This window comes from Haliotis rubra, unplaced genomic scaffold (genome assembly GCF_003918875.1).
Source record: "Haliotis rubra isolate DU_JTF1 unplaced genomic scaffold, ASM391887v1 Scf86, whole genome shotgun sequence".
Lineage (NCBI taxonomy): Eukaryota > Metazoa > Mollusca > Gastropoda > Lepetellida > Haliotidae > Haliotis > Haliotis rubra.
In genome coordinates, this window is record NW_025767590.1 from 674,639 (window position 1) to 695,197 (window position 20,559).

Genomic DNA, 20,559 nt, shown 5'->3' on the forward strand with positions numbered 1-20,559 from the left:
GCTGTGCAAACGTTCAGCCTGCTACACCAGGCTGGTGGGAAAATGTTGAGAAAAGAAACGTGTCTAACCATTAGCATAAACATCCAATACCACCATAGCATGCTTTGGATGGCCGACCTTCAAATTCAACTGCTCAGAAATGGGATGCAGAATTCATGTAGCACATACGACGACAGTTGGATAAGTCTTAGGTCCGGCAGTTAGTTGATAGTCCTATCTGCAAAGTGGTTAGAATATCAATGGGCAATATTATGCCTTAGTATTGCGTCAGTTGAGATCCACGTCAAGGAAAACTCCAAGAAAGGTGTCTACATCTTCAGGACACTACGCTTCTGCCCACCATGTCACAAGTGGCAGCTGATGGCACTGTGCATTCATTCTTTGAATGCCCCTAACCCCATAACTCTACTTTTGAAGCATGCTAACCATGTCGACATGTCAAAAACATGACACAAATATAGTTGATATAAATTAACTGCTGACTTTTCGGCCATAAAACGCAAATTATTTCCATTAATAGTTTTCATTTTAACTTCACCCCCAAGATTTACCATTTACGCGTGTACATTTTGTAGCTCATAGCGACTGTGTATGCAATGGCGTATTTCTGATAACAGCCAGTCCTTAAATATAGACATAGTGTAAATCACACCTGACACAACAGTGAAAAGGCAGACATATTTCTGTAACAGTTTATTGTAGAAGCATCCGCAGTAGATAAAAGTTCAACAACAACAGAGTAACAGCAGCTGTTGTTGGTCCAGGACTGTGGCCAGAAGTTACCGACACTCTTGTGTTGGTGTTGTGACCCGGTTCTACATACAATACACAGTCCTTCAAATCAATGTTAACCATGAAATCCTAGTTACTTCATTCTTAAGGAGGTTTTGAGTCAAACATTACCATAACAAGAAAATTCATATATCTTGTGAATGGGGGGAGTTCAGGGTTAGCATCGCTTTGCACATTTTCCACTTAGAAGAGAAACAGGAACATATTTGGTGCTGACACTTCTATGAATATAATCATGAAAAAACAGAATTTGACTCAAAGCAATAAGGAAGACTTCATGTCATGGAAACCTCTAATATCATTCCAAAAATAGATTTCAAAGATCTTTCGAACACTTTTCTAGTTTATGCTGTACACTGGCATGTTCAACAATCCTGGACCAATAACAATTATCAGAAACTCTGAAAGTGACCAATAAATTCAAATAACAATTAAAAATTCATAAAAATTACATTTGTAAAGATTAAAATTATAAAACTTAAAATTGACACAAACATACATATTTCATAAATAATCTTTACACATTTTTTGTTTTTCTTTAAAAATGATATTAAATAATGACTAATTCCTCTTGCAAATACACCAAAAAGTACATGACAAATAAAAATTAATTGATCTTGATGTGATGAAATTATTCAACTCATTAGGTAAAAGGATAATCTTTTGTCACTTTCAGCGGCACCTCGTCACAAAGGCTATAACATGATAAGATGGGAATGGAAGATGCACACACTAGCACAGACTCTCTATGTACATATTTACATACAACTATATATACAAAACAAGGGACACTAGTATACACTATGATACAGTTTCTAATGTACAGCGTATACACAACTACAGTCAGATCTCATCAGTCGCACACAGTCACATCATGGCAGTCACACAGAGGCAGATCTCCACAGTCAGACAAAGTCTCACAGTAACGACAGCAATCACATAGTCAGTCATACTGACACAGACAAAATGGCACTTTCTAGTAAGACACATGAGGCAGTAAGCACCGATTTGACTTTGTACAATTGGGAAGCAAATGTGCATATGAAAAAAGATGCGGGATCCATCGGTAGGATCTTCAAGTCCATAAGCCTACAACTTGCAGTGATCAAACTAAATGTGAGAGTTCGGGGGACCTTGTTATTACCCCAGGTTAAAGGGTTTGCCACACCCATAATGTCAACCATACACTTTTGATACTATAGCCCACCCCACCCATGTTCAATAGCTAGTGTATATAGGAGCCACAAACTGATGTTATTTAAGGTATCTGCTGAATAGAAATGTTTAGTAACTGGAGGATATCACTCAGTGTGAGACAAAATCAAAGACCACTTGTTTTGAGGGTCAGGAGATAGGAATGCCATAGATACATACAATAAATATAGCACTATCAATAGCTGTCAGAGGAAACAATGAGCATAAATCTCACATAAATAGTCAAAACAGTACATCTTAAATACTTTTTCTACAAATACTCCAATAACATCATTCCCCTACAGCTACTTGGTTGACAACTGAAATGCCCAAGGTTATTCTCTCCAAGCCTAGAGGTCCCTAGTGTAAGTAATGAACCTGGACATAGTGTGACCTAGACTACTGACTTGGCTACTATGCTAATACTATCTCCTGGACTGAGCCGCGGATATAACCGACATTTGGGCCGACTTTCTCATATGCTCCAACACTTGGGGCACCTTCTCCAGGCGTGACTTGACATAGTCAGGTAGGTGGTCGTTTTGGTAAAACCTGAAACATGAAAGAAGTCAGGATTAATGCCAGTCTCAGACAGTATGGACATATTATTTAGTTCAATTTCAGTATACTCCTAAATGTTTCAAAATGAAACTTTTGATTTTACATTATGTCATACCAAGAAAGTATATGGCCATTTGATATCAAATTTAGAAAACTTACAATGAGTAGGTGTACTGGATGTTCACAGCATGTATAGACATTAAACAAATCTGTTAGTGATAACGAATATCAATACCCTCACAAAATGTTGGAAATTCTACTGGCTTTAGTACCCCCTTAACAAAGGGAAAGACCTGGCCCAATTAGAGAAATCCATGTACACTTGTCTGCAGTGAGACCCACCTGAATGTCTTGCCCTGTTGGTCTATGAAGGTGACGGTTGTAGCATTTGACTTCATCCCCAGCTGGGTCCCATCATTGAAATTCACCACAATCTCACCATTTGAATACTGAAACAGGACAAATCGTGTTACAGAGATAGACAGGTACATATATCCCAAAAATTGAAACTCAAAAGTCAAAAAGATCCAAAAGAAGCCCTTGCAATTGTTTCATAAAGAAAGTTAAAGTCCCCTCCCTTAGGTAGACCTACAGACATACTTTACACTGAAAACAGTCCATATGAGCGTTATAACTGTAAAGGTGTTACGATGAGCAACCACTGTTGCTTAGATTCTAGATACAAGGTACATACCTTCTGGCCCCAGCCTATGTTCGGAACAAACATCTGATGGACGACATCCTTGTTGGGCTTCCTGGGATCAGCACTGGTACCTGAGGAAGTGCTGCTGGTTGCCATGGAAGCTTGTGAGGTGAGAGTAGAATTATGTCTATCTCCTGCCGTCAGCCGTGATGTGCACTGACTTCCTGCCTCTGTCACAGCACTTACAACTGTTCCATCAAACGATGTCATCTGAAAAACAAGGACACACTTGTGAAATGCACATTAAATGAAATAATAAACAATCTGAAATCAGATATTATTTTCTCTGATTATGACTTTTTATCGGGTGGAAAATATTTTAATTTAAATTGTGATTTTCTTTACATGTAATAATCCTGGTTTTTGATAATTCTAAAACAACACAGAAATCTAAAAATGTTCATTACTCACCATGGGTGGTGACTTCATCTGAGAACACTTGGTTGTGTCATGGTCTTGAGAAGATCTGGTATCAGATGTGTTGTCACTGGACTTGCTGATGTCCCCCAGACCAGAGTGTGGGCGTCTCCCTACAATGACGGGAACAAATGGTCCTTGCCACATCCCGTGCTCTGCAGGCTGCTGATCACTGACTCCAGCTCCATGCACTGTGTCTGACACTGTCACAAACAACAAATGATGGGTTAATGATTTATTAATGCTGTTATTTTGGTTTTGTTTGTTGTTGAACACAACTATGAGGTCAGTAAATAATCAAATCTGGACAAAACAATTGAGTGATTGACTTCACTGAACAAATCTATGCCTCATCTTCATTTTTTCCAGGCAGACACAAGGACTACTATGAAACTTCTCCGAGGTCAATCCAGTTAAGTTTTCAGTTCTTACAATTTGCTTAGGATCTTATAAGATTAGTCATTACATTTCAAGTTCTGAAACAAGGGAGACAACTGACCTGTTTGACATACACCAGTAAGTCCTTTGTGTCACAACTGAGGTGTTGCTCCATGGCCTGTGACTCCAGGGCTAGTGAGGTGCCATCCCTCTCAATGATCCTCATACCCTTACTGCTGGCTGTGAACTTAGCACCTAGAAAAATACCAAAACACATGACACGTGAACATTGAGATAGAAATCATCCATAGCCACTTCATTCAAACAACAATCCCAACTCCAATAACCTACAGTGAGTGAGTGAGTTTAGTTTTACGCTGCACTCAGCAATATTCCAGCTATATGGCGGTGGTCTGTAAATAATCAAGTCTGGACCAGACAATCCAGTGATCAACAGCATGAGCATCGATCTGCACAATTGGGAACCAATGTCATATGTCAACCAAGCCAGCAAGCCTGACCACCCAACCCGTTAGTCGCCTCTTTAGATAAGCATGGGTTACTGAAGGCTCATTCTAACCCGGACCTTCACGGGCCCAATAACCTACAGTAAACAATGTGTATATTGAACACACACATAACAAACTAACAGATACAATGAACTCATTTGGTGGGCCCAGCCAACTGCTTGTTTTTTAGTCAAAATATGGATAACAAACTACAGTGATAAACTAAAAGCAGTGGTTCCTCTGAGTTCATTATAACGTAGTTTACTGTAAATATTTTAATCTCGTCTTCAAGAACCTCAGGCATATGAAGGTATATGCAACAACAAACAACTGTAACAGAACCAAATGCTTGTAATGATGTTCAAGATACTCTACCATTTCATACAATGTTATTAACTGCTCCTCACCATCATAAAACACAGCTTCAAAGTCTGCGTCAGGAGCATTCTCCATCAGCATACACTTGGCTCGGTGAGTGTACATTGTCACCTTCGGGGTCTTGGACCGGACGAGGTTCACAAACCTGATTCAGGAAGAAAATGGTTAGAAAACATGTTACCAGGTAAGTTAGACATCGCAAATATACATTCAAACATTTTCCGTTCAAAACAACTTGGCATTTTCAAAATGCATGAACTGTTGCATGCTATTATTAAGTCTTAAGTTTTTCCTTGCCATGCAAAACCCCACATCACACAGTCCTACAAATATCGATATATATTAGTTTCACTATAAGTCGGTTTCTGGAGAGGAGTTTACAAATCAATTTACAAAGTAACATTTCTTACTATTGAAAAGGATATATACAAAATTCTAAATCACTATCACTGCAGTTGTCATTACAAACATTTTTAAAAAAGATATCTTACCTTGTAGCATACTGGTATTTCTTGTAAAACTTTTCTGGCATTGACCCATATGCAAATGTTTTGAGCATTTCATCATCTGGTGATGGCGGTCGGTCTGTGACTACAACTCCATGGCCCTCATTAGGTTGGTACACACTGACCTGTATCCATGGTAACAAAACAACCACTGTAACAACACATTCCTTCACCTACATCCACATCCATAGATGAATACAAAGAACACAGTATGTTTCAATTCACTATTTATTCACTTCACACAAACAAAATCAGTTAACAATACCACCCGCTGGTTCTACTGAACACTTTATCACCATATGTGAGAATAAATATTAGCTCCAATGCCACAAACAACATTCAAAAGCTCCCTAGCTTATGTTTCACACCTGGCGTGTGCTGTGTTTAAACACTTCCCCAGGAGAGTTCACACCTCCAGTTCCTCAGCTTAACACACCTTATGTGATGCCCTCTAGTCAGCCCATCTATGTTCATCAACATAGGTGGAGAGGTGTCATACACAATCACCTTCTGGTGGTAGGGGTAACCACAGATGTTCTACACAACTGTAGATACTTAACTGATTGTAAATGCATGAAGTACTACTGTTCATAGGTGGGAAACAACACCACAGGGTGCCAATCACAGTCAAAGGGAGATAATCATCATTATTGTAGGTAATTTAGAAACACTTAAAACTATTATATATATAGCAGTGCTCCAGATAGATATTGTATCGGCTTATCATATTAAAGAAAACAGTCAAAAATGGAGGGATTACATATTACGATCTTATCATGTTTATCAAATATGCTGGAAAACAATATTACAATAAAATAATTTTCTCTACCTGTCAATCATGTACAATAAACCTTATTTTTTTTCCAAAATGAATAATACCACACATATTTGAATGCTCATAAGCCCATTTCTTTATTTAACAATAAATTTCAAATGATCATCATTGTCATTTATTCTAAAACCATGTGGGCATACTTGATTTCTGAAAGGCAGACCTAAACTATTTGTCTGGTGCCCTAAGGCACACTTAGAAAAAAAAGCATATTTCTATCCCTGAGTATATGAAGAACCTTTCAATACAGTATTTGATTTTCATGCTAATACAACATATTTAAGAATGAAAATCAACCTAAAACGAAAAGTTCCATTCCAATTTTTCCAATTTTATATTTTCTTGTAAATTATTACTTCAACCTACCTGACTGCCATCTGCTGAAATAGAGAAGACCTCAACCACTTTCTCCATCTTGTTCTTGTTCTTCAGGAATTCAAGGCACACTTCCCCTGTCTCCAGAATATTCACCTGAAGTGAGACAGAGTAAGCATACTTTTAGCATACTGAGGTATGATCAGATCACACATACCCTTAACAAAGCAAGACAGATGTTATTCTAGATATGAATAAAAAAGATACGGCTATTTAAAGAAAACATCTGCAATGATGGTCTTAAGATACCTGAGTTCACGAAAACTCACATCACTAGATCAATCTAGAATATTTATGCATTTGAACAATCATTAGGATCACATGCAAAATATAATGGCAAAGTTATGTTTGTGTTGTGAAATCACCTTTACAATGTTTAGGGAAACTAAGTGCAACCATGACAGAAATGGTCAACTTACAATAGCATTCTTTGTCTTCTGCCTGATAGGACGTGATCGCTGAGCATTAAGTTGTGAGACCATCTCTGGACTGTGTCGATCCTTCTTTTCACTCCTCTCCCCATATCGATGTGAATCCCCTCGCGGACCAACAAGATCTTGCATCGACTGAGATTTAACACACGCATTCACCTCCTTCTCCGAAATGTGAACCCTCTGTCCGTAAGGGGATGAAAACTCCACAGGTCCGTGCAAATTGGGCATATGGGAGAGCTTCTCCTCCACAGAAGCTGACCTCGAGTACGGACTCTGAACATTTTGAACACACATGCCCTGAGAACCATGACTTGAAGAAACATTCTCAGGTTCATGCAAACTCCCAGGTTTTGAGTCAAACGTCAACACTCGTTTTGTGTTCTGTAAACTGAAGTCTCCATCATGAGATGAAGAGTCGGATCCAGCACTGAGATATGGTTTAACTGACTGTGCAATATCGGCACTGCTGCAGGTGTCAGAGAGTCCTCGGAGCCCTGGACTGGCCGGGATCCTTCCTGTGCTGGAGCTGTGGAAGGAGGCGCAAGACCAAGTGGAAGAACTGTTAGTCTGGGATCCTTCCTGGTAACGGGTGGGGTCAAACAGGTGGGGCACAGGGGTCTTGGTTGGCAACACATTGTCTTTGTGTCTCTTGGAATAGTCTAACATGTTTTCTTGGGAGCTGTACTTCCTGATGATAGGTTTGTCTGTGTGGTGTGGGTGACTCAACACTCGGTGCTGACTAGCAAGGTTGCTCTGACGAGCCTGGTATAGCTCGGCCTCTCGCTCACTGCAAGAATATCACATTCATTACATCACAGACACTATTCAGAACTCTCTCCAAACATTCTGACCTTACACCTGAAGAAAGATCTGGACCCTTTTCATCCCTAAGAACTAAACAACATGCAAATACAATTCAAACACACATCTTATTTATCTGATCTGCAAAATACCCATACAACATTTACACCATGACAAAGTAACAAGAGAATCTTGTCGTACCTGTCTCGAAGCCTGACTGGGGGTGAAGGGGGATGACGCTGGTGAGCTGACTGACCGCCCAGCAGCTGCTGATGACCACCACTGGTGTAACTCCCACTGTCTGAGACGTTGCTGTAGTGGCCATTGCCACAGCGCTCTTCATCCTCCATGATCTGAGATTTGATATCCTTGATGGGGAATGCTGGCATCGGTTTACGGCTACTTGACAAACCTGATCTCCCTGACATTACAGTAGCCATTGTCCCACGACCACTGTCCATCGACACTTCCGGGCACTGCAAAAACATTAACAAAATACATTACAGTTTCTGTTACTACAGTAAATTTGAAACAAGTCATCACTTCACACAAGACAAGAAATCCAATTCTACAAAAGACAAGACATCCACTATTTATTTTAACATAATTAAATACACAACAATAGAATGTTAAGCTTTCAGAAAGTGATACAAACCTTGTGGGCAATTTTCCTGCTGCCTGAAGAACTGTTGGTCATGAAAGGATGACTTAAGAGATCTGAAACATGAGGCACATTTTTGCCTTAAGCATGTTAAGTTTCAAACAGTTTTGAGAATATCTGATCAAACCTCGATCACATTTATCAGTAAAAATCAACAATGTTTAAGAAGCATAAACATGTTTAACAAGTTTAGCATACTCATACTCTTCCATCAACATGCTTGTGTCAGTGAGAAGTCTAGCATTTTTACTCGTGCAAAGGGTCTGGGGATGAAGCACAATGGTAAAATATGTCAAGGCCATTTCTGGTGTCTCCTGCCATGATATTGATGGAATATTGGTGAAAGAAGCCTCAAAATCAACTTATTCCATATCAATGTCCTAAGAATCTTTTGATATACGGAAACACATGAACATCTAATCAACAGCATCCATACCTCGGATAGGGATTCGTTCTTTGGGATTTTTGCGTAACAGTCCCTGAATGAGATCCCTTGCTTCCCGAGACAGGTGTTCTGGCAGATCATACTCTGCTGATATTACACGATTCAGCGTCTTCTTTACAGCATCTGTGTCAAATGGTGGCTGACCCACAAGGAACGTGTACAACATGCAGCCCAGGGACCAAACATCCGCTTCCAGGCCATGTGCTGACCTCATTGCCACCTCTCTGGAAAAGATGTGATGATAGTTATAACATTGGCAGATACAGATACTTGATAGATTACACAAAGATCGACTAAAATTTAACACAAAGGAGAAGCATAAATTTGGTAGTGCTACTCACGGGGAGATGTAGTTCGGTGTGCCACACATCGTGAAATGCTTCTCATCCGGAACACTCAGCTGTGTTGCCAATCCGAAATCTCCTATTTTCTGCATAACAGAAACATGTTCACATTGTTATGATGATACAAACAAAATTGCAAAAATGTCTTTATGTCATGCAAACTGTTCAGTGAAGATTAAGTTATGAATTATAGAATATTACTTCATTACACATACATAAATCTGAAATAATACTAAGTCAGTAAGTGTATAGTTAGATGATATTTTCAGGATATATTTGGACTGATACTATTAAACAGGTCACTAACTTGATTACTTACAACATTCATGTCCTTGGAGAGGAGTAGATTTGACAGTGTGAGATCCCTGTGGAGGATGCCATGTGAGTGCAGGTACAGCATCCCCTCAACAATCTGCTTCATGAAGTGACGAGCTGAAACAAAGCAAATTATCATCATCACCACAATTTTGCCATTTGAGAGGTTCATCAGATAAAGGGGGCAAGAAAACGCCTCTAAATGTTGGAAATAATTAAGAAGTTGTTATTCATAAATGTTGACCCTCTCTATGTTCACAGACAGAATCTAATAAGGCAAACTATTATTTAGTACAGAGCTAGAGTGTAATATATGTATATTTGTTGCCTGTCGCATCTGTAAATATTATAGTAATGTTTGTATACCTTCATCTTCTGTGAGCACTTTACAGTTAGTTTTGAGATATCTTTGTAGTTCCCCATTGTGGCAGATCTCCAGCACCAGATACACATAGTTGCTGTCCTCGAAGTAGTTGTATAGCTGCAGGGAGAGACACATTGCAGAATATAGCATCCAAATATTAAAATTTATTCAAAATAGTTTTTTATTTTTATGTGAAGCAATAAGCCATTTCACAACGTAGCATAGATGAACGTAGCATTTCAACATCTTTTGACAGTTTGTGTACATAAAGCAACAGAATTGAGTCTGTCTGTCAAGAAGAACATGATATACAGATGATCTTGCATCATTGCTCGTGCACCATAAATAAAATAACTACAAACCTCCAATACTGCTGGATGCTTTAATCTTGAGTGAATTTCTACTTCTTTTCGAACCCTTACAACCATGTTGGCAGCTTTCATTAATTTCTTATCAATCTGTAAAACACAACAACATATAATACAGTGATTAGAGAATTTATAACACATGGCACAATTCAAAAAGATGGGATGTTTCATGGAAATATATGTATTCATTTTTTTCAATCATTCAATCATGTGAAACATATTCTCACTATTAAGTCAGTCTGATGAGATTTGTTTATAAAGTTATGTCAACTATAAACTTATGCAGAAGTTCCATACATTATGATGCAGACATACATTTCACTGTAATATTGTGAATGGTTCATCAATCATCATGTCAATTGAAATGATACTGAAAACCTTACCATTTTTATGGCTACTTCTTGTCCTGTCTTATTGGATCTTGCACGGTAGACACATGCAAAACCCCCTTTGCCAAGGAGGTTCAAGACTTGATAATCCTGCATAAGCAAAATAACTAGTGAAAATCTAAAACTGAAATGAACACACTAAGCTAACTATAATCAGTATTATTGGTTTACATTGCAGTTATTTAAGTTATTGCAATATTTTCCATCAAAAGATAAACGTCTTGACACCTAAGCAACAGCCATGGTGGCAACCTATACATGATAGTGAACATAGGTGATCACAGGTCCATACTTGAAAAAATAATTTGATAACCAAAATCACAAATTGAGTAAATTAATATAGTTGGTGGAAAAATTATTCACCATGACAACTGTCATAAAAAAACTATGCCTTATAAGACTGACGCCATAACAAAACGTGGACCCCAAAACATAAACAAAATACAAACAGTCGTAAAATTCAAAGATGTCTAATTCGTAAATGTTCACATTGAACCTACAATTAAGCTTTAGAAGAGACAAAAACACAAACCATGATCATCTTGCTAGGTTCAAATGAAATACAAGTGTAGAATAATGTGTGACCATCAGCAGATTGCAAGATATGGGTCCAAGGTATGTGTTTGTAATCCGTAAGTCTCAAGTCATACACATGTCATATCCAAGTTCCGTTTCGAATGTAAACAATCTTGTCGCGGCTAACATCGAACATACGAATGTCATCGATGTAACTCCAACGGCATCCAAGACAGTTATGTCCACAAATCAGATGTGATCATTTGTAATATAGGTGAGGGGAATCGATCACCAAACATTCCGCTATGTGTCGGGAAACGGCTTAGGATTAAGCCTCATTAGCGCTAATACGTGATCAGACTTGCACAATGCAAATTACCTCCCTTGTTTCCAATTCCAAAAGATCAACAAGACGAACATACCTCGATATTTTCCGTCATGGTTGGTTATCCCGTTAGATCTATTATCTTCCCGAACCACAGTCAGTTATCCTAGGTGACCATTCTGTAATAGGAATATTTTCCGTGTAGTTTGTGTACTTTGAAGCATATTTTGTTGTCCTCCTGTTATTCACTGTTTTCAAAATCGCGCCTATCCGCCGACGGATAGTAGGCGCGCGGAAAACATGGCTTCGTGAATACGATTGGATAAAAAAGAGAAGCACTTCATTCTCCTTTAACAATTCTATCACGTATTTATCACTTATTTTCCATTTTTGTATACAAATTGAAGAAATATTTTACCTTATTTGGTGGTCGTTTTTTACAATTTTCATAATTTTACTCGGAAGTGACAAGGTACTATATTCCTTAATACTACTCCAGCTAATTTGAACGAAAAGGTGCTTGAGAAATGTTTGCAAATTTTGTTATATTTAGGACAAAATAAGAAAAAAAACTTTTGAAAAACACTTAATTTAACTTTACTCATTTTCTTTGTTGAAAAGTATTACATGTAAATATAAATATTTAATTCATATGTCCAGAAAAAATTGTAAACCTAAAATTAATCATGAACTGCTGCAGAAATTAACTCCTTTTATCTATCAAAATAATAACAAGAGTTTTTACACAATAAATATGTACAGAATATCAGGTTGGGCGCCATTAGTTGAATATGATTCGAGGAAAGACGCCAGTATCAAACACAGATGGCTAGCGGAGGCAGACGATGGACCCAGAGAGATTAGTGCCTTTCCTGTCATTGACTAATTACCAATAACGACCAGCCATTGTGTCAAACTTACGTTGATATGGTAACGGAACTTGTTAGCGACACCTGTAATTCCTTTGAAAACAGATTGTGAGATTATTGTTAGACAAAAATTAAAGACTGCATTGAGGGATTAGAGTTAAACCTAATTTTATCTATCAGTTTAAAATTAAATGAGCAATTGAGCATGAAATCTCCGATAGCACAGTCAATTACACCCATCGGCTCGTCTACTCAAGTTGGATAGAACACTACTGCCGGAATCACTAATTAGTTCTTTTCTCAATTTGATCTACAACACTGTAAAGATGAATGAAAATACTAAGTCTTTCTCTAATTACAAGGTTTTAGGAAATGATAATTCAACGCTTAAGCCCATTCTACATTTAAGGTCACAACAAACGTACGGTACTTCAAAGGTGCTATACCCGGGAAATGTATTTTGTGAGGATTGCACGCTGAGTTAGATATATTCTTGAAAAGGACGTAATTATTCATGATCAGCAGAGAATAACATTACAGTATAGAACACAGTGACTCAGAGTACATCTTAAGTATCTGACGAGATCCGACAATACACACACAGTTAAATCGCCGTCGACGTCACCATCATCATCGCCATCATCCGCCTCTCACGTACATGTAAATTGTCCAATTTATGTTATTAAAACTGTAAGACGTGTTAACCCAAACACCTCACTTTTTGGCGAAAGGTCCATGAAATAAGGACAATATCCTACCAATAGTTCTAATAAACATACATATATGTTGTTTTTTATTGTCGCCATTGTTATGTGCAGTTTAATGAGGGAAGTTTTGTATCAATTAACACGCTTTCTGTTCTATCATGGGGAAACACATGAAATTATACCCGACGGGGTGCATAGAACTGAAGGCTTTACATACGAAAATCGAAAATTCTGAGAAAAAAAATTAAAATGTCAAAAGTTTGGGGGTTGTTTTTTTGTACCGCCAAAGATTGTTTCCACAATGCCTAAGGGATTTTTGCGTGACTAAACCTGAAGTATTTACAAGGATGACCATGAGTCAACTATATGTGCTATACCTGATATAATATATATACAATGCATTATTTTAGTTTCTGTTCACCTACCGACTATTATTTACCCGTAAACAAAAGACCTAAAGTCGGGTATTACCACGGAATTGTACTGACCGATTTCGTCCGATGTTCTGTATCAAAAAGAAAACAACATATAGACTAATATATAAGGACACCTGACTAGCACTGACGTGTACGTCTTTGAAACGTAACAATTTGAAATACATGTAGCATATTTAACTTAAACATACACACACAGATAACAAATTTCGTGCTTGGAAAACAAATGCTGACTTTGTTATCTGTATGTAGTCTGAGTTGGAAATTTACCATTTCATCTTTGTTCTATGATTTCAAACATCAGACATTTTATTCAATAAAACATCGAAACAAACATGGGTTTAGCATAGCAACGGGCGAGGATTTATCATATATTTTATCAATATTAATTTTAGTATCTCCTATACTTTGTATCCAGAAAACATGAAGAGACTGACACATATCTAGCAGAGTATCCTTTCCGCCATATGCAATGTAACTTATCCTTAGGAATATAGCATGTCATATCTTTCTCTTATGCGCCGAGGCGGTGATTCACGTGTTGTTCGAGAAGTTTCGCCGGGTGCTAGTAAATAACTGAAACTTCGGGAGAACGACAGAAGAGTATAACACCTCGTGGTCATAACATACGAAAGCATACACAGTACCGTCGATCAAGAGAATTTTCACCAAAAAAAGGTGTCTGCCATGGCGGTTGTAGGGATTGATCTTGGTTCATATTCTTCTTACATCGCTGTCGCTCGAGCAGGAGGGATTGAAACAATTGATAATGAGTACAGTGCAAGAATGACACCGTAAGTAGCCGAACGTTACATTAGGAACGACTTTATTAAATATTTTAACTGTTTGTAATTTTCGGCCTCCAAAGTCTGTTTAGTTCTCTCTGAAAATATTGCAGATCTTAATGCCATGCTTGGTGAAAAATGATTAGCACCCATCTTATTTATTTTTTCATTTTAAAAGGAGAAAATACAAGAACGATTTGATGAAGGAAGTAAATTCTAGATCTTTCCATCATTCATGTAGATATATTTATGTTTTTGTTATATTATTTTTCAACTTACCTCAAGCAATATATCCCTGACTTTATGTCAAAACGAACGAAAATTGAAAGTCTTTGAGGGGACTGTACAAAATGTTTATTGAGCCACATATTGTGTCATTGTCAAAGTTCGTACATAAATTAACAAAAAGCTTTCAGTTGTGATTGCTCTTAAAATATATGTAATTAATCATTAAGTTGGAGCAGTGATGAGTCTTGTGGTTCAAGCATGTGCTCATCATGCCCAGACCCAGGTTTGATTCCCATATGGGTACAGTGGGCAAGGCCAATTTCAGATGTCCACCCGCAATGGTATTACTGTTGAACTGGACAAAAATGATGCTTGAATTTTGTCTTATTACCTTGAGACAGATTACTTAACTGTAACAGCTTGGCTCTATCTTCATTTATTACTCATTGTTAGTATTGTATAGGTCAACATGGTTGATGGTCATGTAGTCACCATAGCTGCAAAACAGTGTGAAATTTTCACTGGTCCTGTGGTCCTTGGCTAGTAAAATTCATCAGAACCACTAAATAATAAGTTTGCAGTGGTCCTGGTGGCCAGTGAATTTTGCTTTGATAGTTACTTGAATCTCCGAATGTTATTTTGGACCAGTGAAGGACAGATAGGACCACTAACTACTGTCCACTGACTGGTCTTGTGATAAATTTTGAAAGGTTTCTTTCCCAGCGAACTCATTCCTTTGTTTCGGTTACTGTTGGACAATTACTGATCTAGAACTACAAGTCCCTCAAGCTGATCTGTAATAGAGGCAGTTTCGACATTCGAGGAAGAATATTTACACTCTTGTACCGCAATGTTCCCAGATTATCAATTTGCTGTTATGTAACCTGTATGTTTGAAAAACTTTTGATACAAGCTATGACTTCATCAAGTCTGGTTGTCCTACTTCATTGACTGTTGCAAATTTAGGCAAGAAGAAAGTTTGTTATAATTTATGTGGAGTATTTTATAGCTATGATTTCACTGTGACTTTCTTTTGTAGGACCTATGTGTCTTTCAATGAAAAGAACCGAACTATTGGTTATGGCGCCAAGCAGCAGAGTGTGACCAACTTCAGGAACACAGTAGCAGGTTTCACACGCATTGTAGGACGGCAGTTTGAAGATCCAGCGGTGCAGAGTGAAGTGAATGCTTTCTTCCGACCAAATGAAGTGGCCGCTGACAAGGCAGGGAATGCAGTCATTCAGGTGTGTTATACCTTGACCTACAAAACTAAGGGTCCATAGGACACCAACTACTAGTTTCAAGGGTCCTTGCAGGAAATATGAGGATCCGCTGAAGATATGGTATAGTATACTGAATTGTAAGTGATCAGCAGATACTGCTCAACTAGGAACAACACGGGCAATGATCGCTCTCATTAATGGGCAGTGGGGTAGCCTAGTGGTTAAAGCGTTAGCTCATCACACTAAAGACTAAGTTTCATTCCCCACATTGGTGAAGCCCATTTCTGGTGTCGTCTGCTGTGATATTGCTGGAATATTGCTAAAAGGGGCATAAAACCATGCCCACTGTTATTAATGAATTGGTCATTATATCAACCTGGGCAGTGATTTTCTTCCACAGAAGAACTAAGTGAAGACAGTGACATGATGAAACGCTTAATCCATTCTCTGAGATCACATGACTAAGCCATGGAAACACCGCAAGGTGAGGGATCATGGGTAATCTCTGGCTCCCAGGGTTCTCCTGTGTGTTGGGGTGACCTCATGTGGCCTGTCCGTGGTGACGTCATGGTGGGATGCTCGTGTCCCTCAAGATGTAATTAAGGCTCTGATCACTGCTCACAGTTAACTTAAGTAGCAAATAAAAACTGAATTGTGCAAAAACATCATTATTCAAAACACACAAAGTTCTGGTATCCCCATACTTTCAGCATGAGGCACTGAACTCTACTTGGGAAATGTGTATTAGGTTTTCAGTGGACAGGTTTCAACATTGTTCATCTCCACTCAGCTGTTCATTTTATTGTCTCGGGAGAGGTTTTATTTGCTTTTTACCATAGTAGCAAGTTTGAACCTAATCATGGTGTGCCCAAACTAGATCAGCACTCCATTCCACTGGTGACTTGGAAAGACTAAATGGCATATCACATAGGTGGATGTACATGTAATTGAGATCCAAGGATTATATATGTGATGATTTCATCAACTGTGTGTTTGATTAATAGTCAAGGGTGGAAATAACCCATTGCCCGACGTCCTAGTCCAGTGTTTTTTTCTGTCGGGCAAGCAAATTTGTATATCACACTGTACCGGTGTCCAGTTGACTTTCCATTGTTAATTATGTTGGGTTTTTTAAAAAATCAACAAGAAAAGGGACGATATAGTGGAAACATTATCAGGGCAAGTGATTTTACATGTGCCACTGTACCGGAGTACACTAGCAATTATTTCCACCCCTGAATAGTGGATGTTTCATTCTGTTGTTGAAAACATTTCCTTGTGTATGTTTGTTAAGATAGTGAAAATGTTTAAGCAAATATAACCTGTTTGTGAGGCAGTAGTGCCTGTTCTACAAGTCACACAGGCTCCAGGACGACCATCATTACAGATAGGTTTGTCCTGGGAAGTTTACACCAGCACTTTCTAAAGTCTCTTGCTATGGATGTGAAATTAAGGAGTGGTGTATGTTTTGGGGGTTTTTAAAGGGAGAGGGAGTTGGAACAGCTGCAAATTGTCCAACATGGGAAATGGCTTGAGCCATATTCACAAGACATTTCTGTAAATCTGTAAAGATGGTTGGGGACAAAAACTGCTGAACCAAGCAGGTCAGAAAATGCTGAGGTCAGATATGTCATGACAACCACACAACTTGTCTTCTAAAATAATCTTCTAAAATCTGCAAACCTGCTCAAAACTTATCTTAATTACTTGATTTTATGTGGAATTAGGAAATACAGATCCCTCTAGCACCATGTGTAGTGTAGTAAAGTACAGTTTTGCCTTGACCTATTGTAGCAGGGTTCGAAATACTCCATATTTTAGTGTGCCATGAAATGGCACAGATAAAAAATGATCTCTGTGCCCTTTTGACACGCCTAATTTTCTAGAGACATAACTCACATTTAGTCATTTAATCCCCAAAACAATTATTTTTTTCCAAAACTGAATAATACCATACATATTTAATTGCTCATAAACCCATTTCTTTATTTAACAATAAATTTAAAATGATAATCATCATTGTCATCTATTCTAAAAACATGTGGGCATACTTGATTTCTGAGGAGCGATGGGGTAGCCTAGTGGTTAAAGCGTTGCTGGAATCCGGGTTGATTCCCCACATGGGTACAATGTGTGAAGCCCATTGCTGGTGTCCCCTACCGTGATATTGCTGGAATATTGCTAAAAGCGGCGTAAAACTATACTCACTCACTCACTTGATTTCTGAAAGGCACACCTAAAATATTTTTCTGGTGACACTTAGAAAAAAAAAAGTCTTTCTATCCCTGTTTTGAATATAGTAAAAGCAGCTCAGCTTGCTAAGTAATTACTTGGACTTGATTCTGCAGGAAAACTTTTAGAAGGATGCTATGATAAAAGTGTGAGCTGCTTGAGTCATCTCATGTATCAGGGCTCCAGATGAGGGCCGTATCGGTGTATGTGCAATAATACGGTAGGATATAAAATATGCACAATAAGGTAGGAAATAATTTAGAAAACGTAGCAGATGCACACCACAGCAATGCTGCACGGTCATAGAATCATTTACAGACGAAACACAAGATTACTGATCCGCCATTAAATTCCATTCAGTACTCAAAATGTACTCTTAAGGTTTTCCATTACTCCTATATTGAAAAAATAAGCAGTATGTACTCCTGATGTTGAAAAATTATCTGGAGCCCTGATGTATGCATCAGTATTACAGTCCATCGTCTTGATATCACCTCCACTTTCTTACCTGGGACACCTTCAATTCACAGCTTTGAATTTAACAAAACTATAAATTCATTAACAGGGCAAATATCTTGTCAGTAGATCCTGGTCATGGGGCAACTTGGGCAATGAACTTTTCTTTATTACTGATGAATTTGTCATTATATCAACCCGGGCAGTGATTTTCTATCACAGAAGAACTAAGGGTAGACAGTGACATGATGAAACGCTTAATCCATTCTCTGAGATCACATGACTGACCCATGGAAACACCGCAAGGTGAGGGATCATGGGTAATCTCTGGCTCCCAGGGTTCTCCTGTGTGTTGGGGTGATCTCATGTGGCCTGTCCGTGGCGACGTCATGGTGGGATGCTCGTGTCCCTCAAGATGTAATTAAGGCTCTGATCACTGCTCACAGCTAACTTAAGTAGCAAGTAAAATCGGCAAAGTGTAAAAACATCATTATTCTGAACACAAAGTTCAGGTATCCCAATATCTTCAACATGAGGTTCTGGTGACCACTTGGGTAATTTGTATCAGGTTTTCAGTGGCCAGGTTTCAACTTTATGTTCATCTCCACTCAGTTGTTTGGTAATTCATGTTACTGTTAGTAAACTTTCTGTAGTGAGAGAAGTTTTTGCTTTTTGCATATCAGCAATTTTGAAGCTATTCACGGTGTTCCAAACAAGATCAGTCAGCTGTTCATATTTGAGGCCATATAAGGGACTATAGACTCCACTATAGTACTGTCGGGAAATAGAAAAAAACTGTATTTTCTCATTTATCTCTCCAATTTATGTAGTTGATATGTGAAAGTGTGAAATATCTGTTAAACTAAGTTCGGCCTAACTACAGTCTCAGTGGTAGAGAGATAGGAAACGGAGAAAAAGGACTTTACTGAAGGGAAATTAGTGCAGAAATTAGCAATGCGGAACAGACCATGGCTTTATGCAAATAAGTGTGCGACGATATTGTTTTACAAAGGACACTTGTTAAATGCCCAATTTGAAGTTAGACGTAGATTATGAACGATAGCTGAAGTAAAAAATAATAACTTTTATGCCGAAACTATTAAGGATGTAGCTACCATGCAGTCTCACTGTCACTATAAAAAGAAACAGATAGGAAGGGTCGCCTCAAAAGCAAAACCTGGGGTCGGGCTTGGGGATAGAGATATCAGCTAAGATAAGATAATCCTTTAGGGCAATTATACTGGGGAGGTACACGGCACGTCATAACAATTTACAAATAATATCCAGTCCTGTCGATCTTCGGGTGGTCATGCCACCTATGTACTACAATGCGTTTCTATGGTTTTCGGGTATCATACTCTCTCTTACATATCTTAACATAAACTTTATGAAAGAAAGACACGTAAGATGTTAATCAGTAGATGAGACATAGTCAACACACATGAAAAAGCACAAAATATCTTTGAGATGACCCCTTGTGCCTGTAGGCAGCACATGCATTTTTATGCCAGGAGAGTCTTGCCCAATTTTACGAGTAAACATGCTTTTCTGGATATCGTACTACGCATCCCACTGAACACCCAGTTAGGCCGAAGTGGGTTATTTAGACATATGCTATTGCAATTGTGTCAATTTTAGGGATACAGAGTAACAGCCTAAAAACAGTTTTTTTTCTATTTCCGACAGTACTATAGTGACCTCTACCTTGTACCTTGCTCTATACTGTTGAACCTTTCATAGGGGCCTATCTATTGTAAGTTAAACCAAATTATTTCTTGGTATGTTGGTATGTGCAAAAGTTTAAGGATATTTACTACTCAATAGAAGTGAAAGACCCCCCAGTTCTGTCATATTACTACAGTTTACTCTACAAACATAGCATGCATATGATGGTTCTGACATCTCTTGAGGTGTTTTTTGCTATGGGAATGATGATCAAATAACCTTCTGTTAAATCCTATAAGTCAAAACTTGGTACGCTATTTATATTAACTAGTTAACTGATGTTTTAATATATG

The 20,559-nt window shown here is 38.2% G+C and overlaps 2 protein-coding genes across 2 annotated transcripts in view; one reads left to right on the forward strand and one right to left on the reverse strand.

The window, feature by feature from the left end:
* Positions 1 to 678: 678 nt before the first annotated feature.
* LOC124262937 (serine/threonine-protein kinase PLK4-like) lies at positions 679 to 11,880 on the reverse strand. The gene is given in 19 exon segments (XM_046697549.1): positions 679 to 2,538; positions 2,890 to 2,996; positions 3,242 to 3,460; positions 3,662 to 3,804; positions 3,807 to 3,870; positions 4,167 to 4,300; positions 4,962 to 5,077; positions 5,424 to 5,563; positions 6,637 to 6,741; positions 7,065 to 7,866; positions 8,082 to 8,356; positions 8,536 to 8,597; positions 8,978 to 9,210; positions 9,328 to 9,416; positions 9,650 to 9,762; positions 10,012 to 10,126; positions 10,372 to 10,467; positions 10,761 to 10,856; positions 11,705 to 11,880. Coding segments are annotated over 19 exon segments (3,054 nt in total). The 5' UTR covers positions 11,723 to 11,880; the 3' UTR covers positions 679 to 2,411.
* Positions 11,881 to 14,126: 2,246 nt separating this feature from the next.
* The window catches only part of LOC124262938 (heat shock 70 kDa protein 4-like), a 35,172-nt gene continuing 28,739 nt past the window's right edge, over positions 14,127 to 20,559 (forward strand). Inside the window, exons 1-2 of the mRNA XM_046697550.1 lie at positions 14,127 to 14,411; positions 15,670 to 15,874. Of these exons, the coding sequence (XP_046553506.1) occupies positions 14,305 to 14,411; positions 15,670 to 15,874 (312 nt within the window). The 5' untranslated portion in view covers positions 14,127 to 14,304. The remainder of the gene's footprint in view (positions 14,412 to 15,669; positions 15,875 to 20,559) is intronic.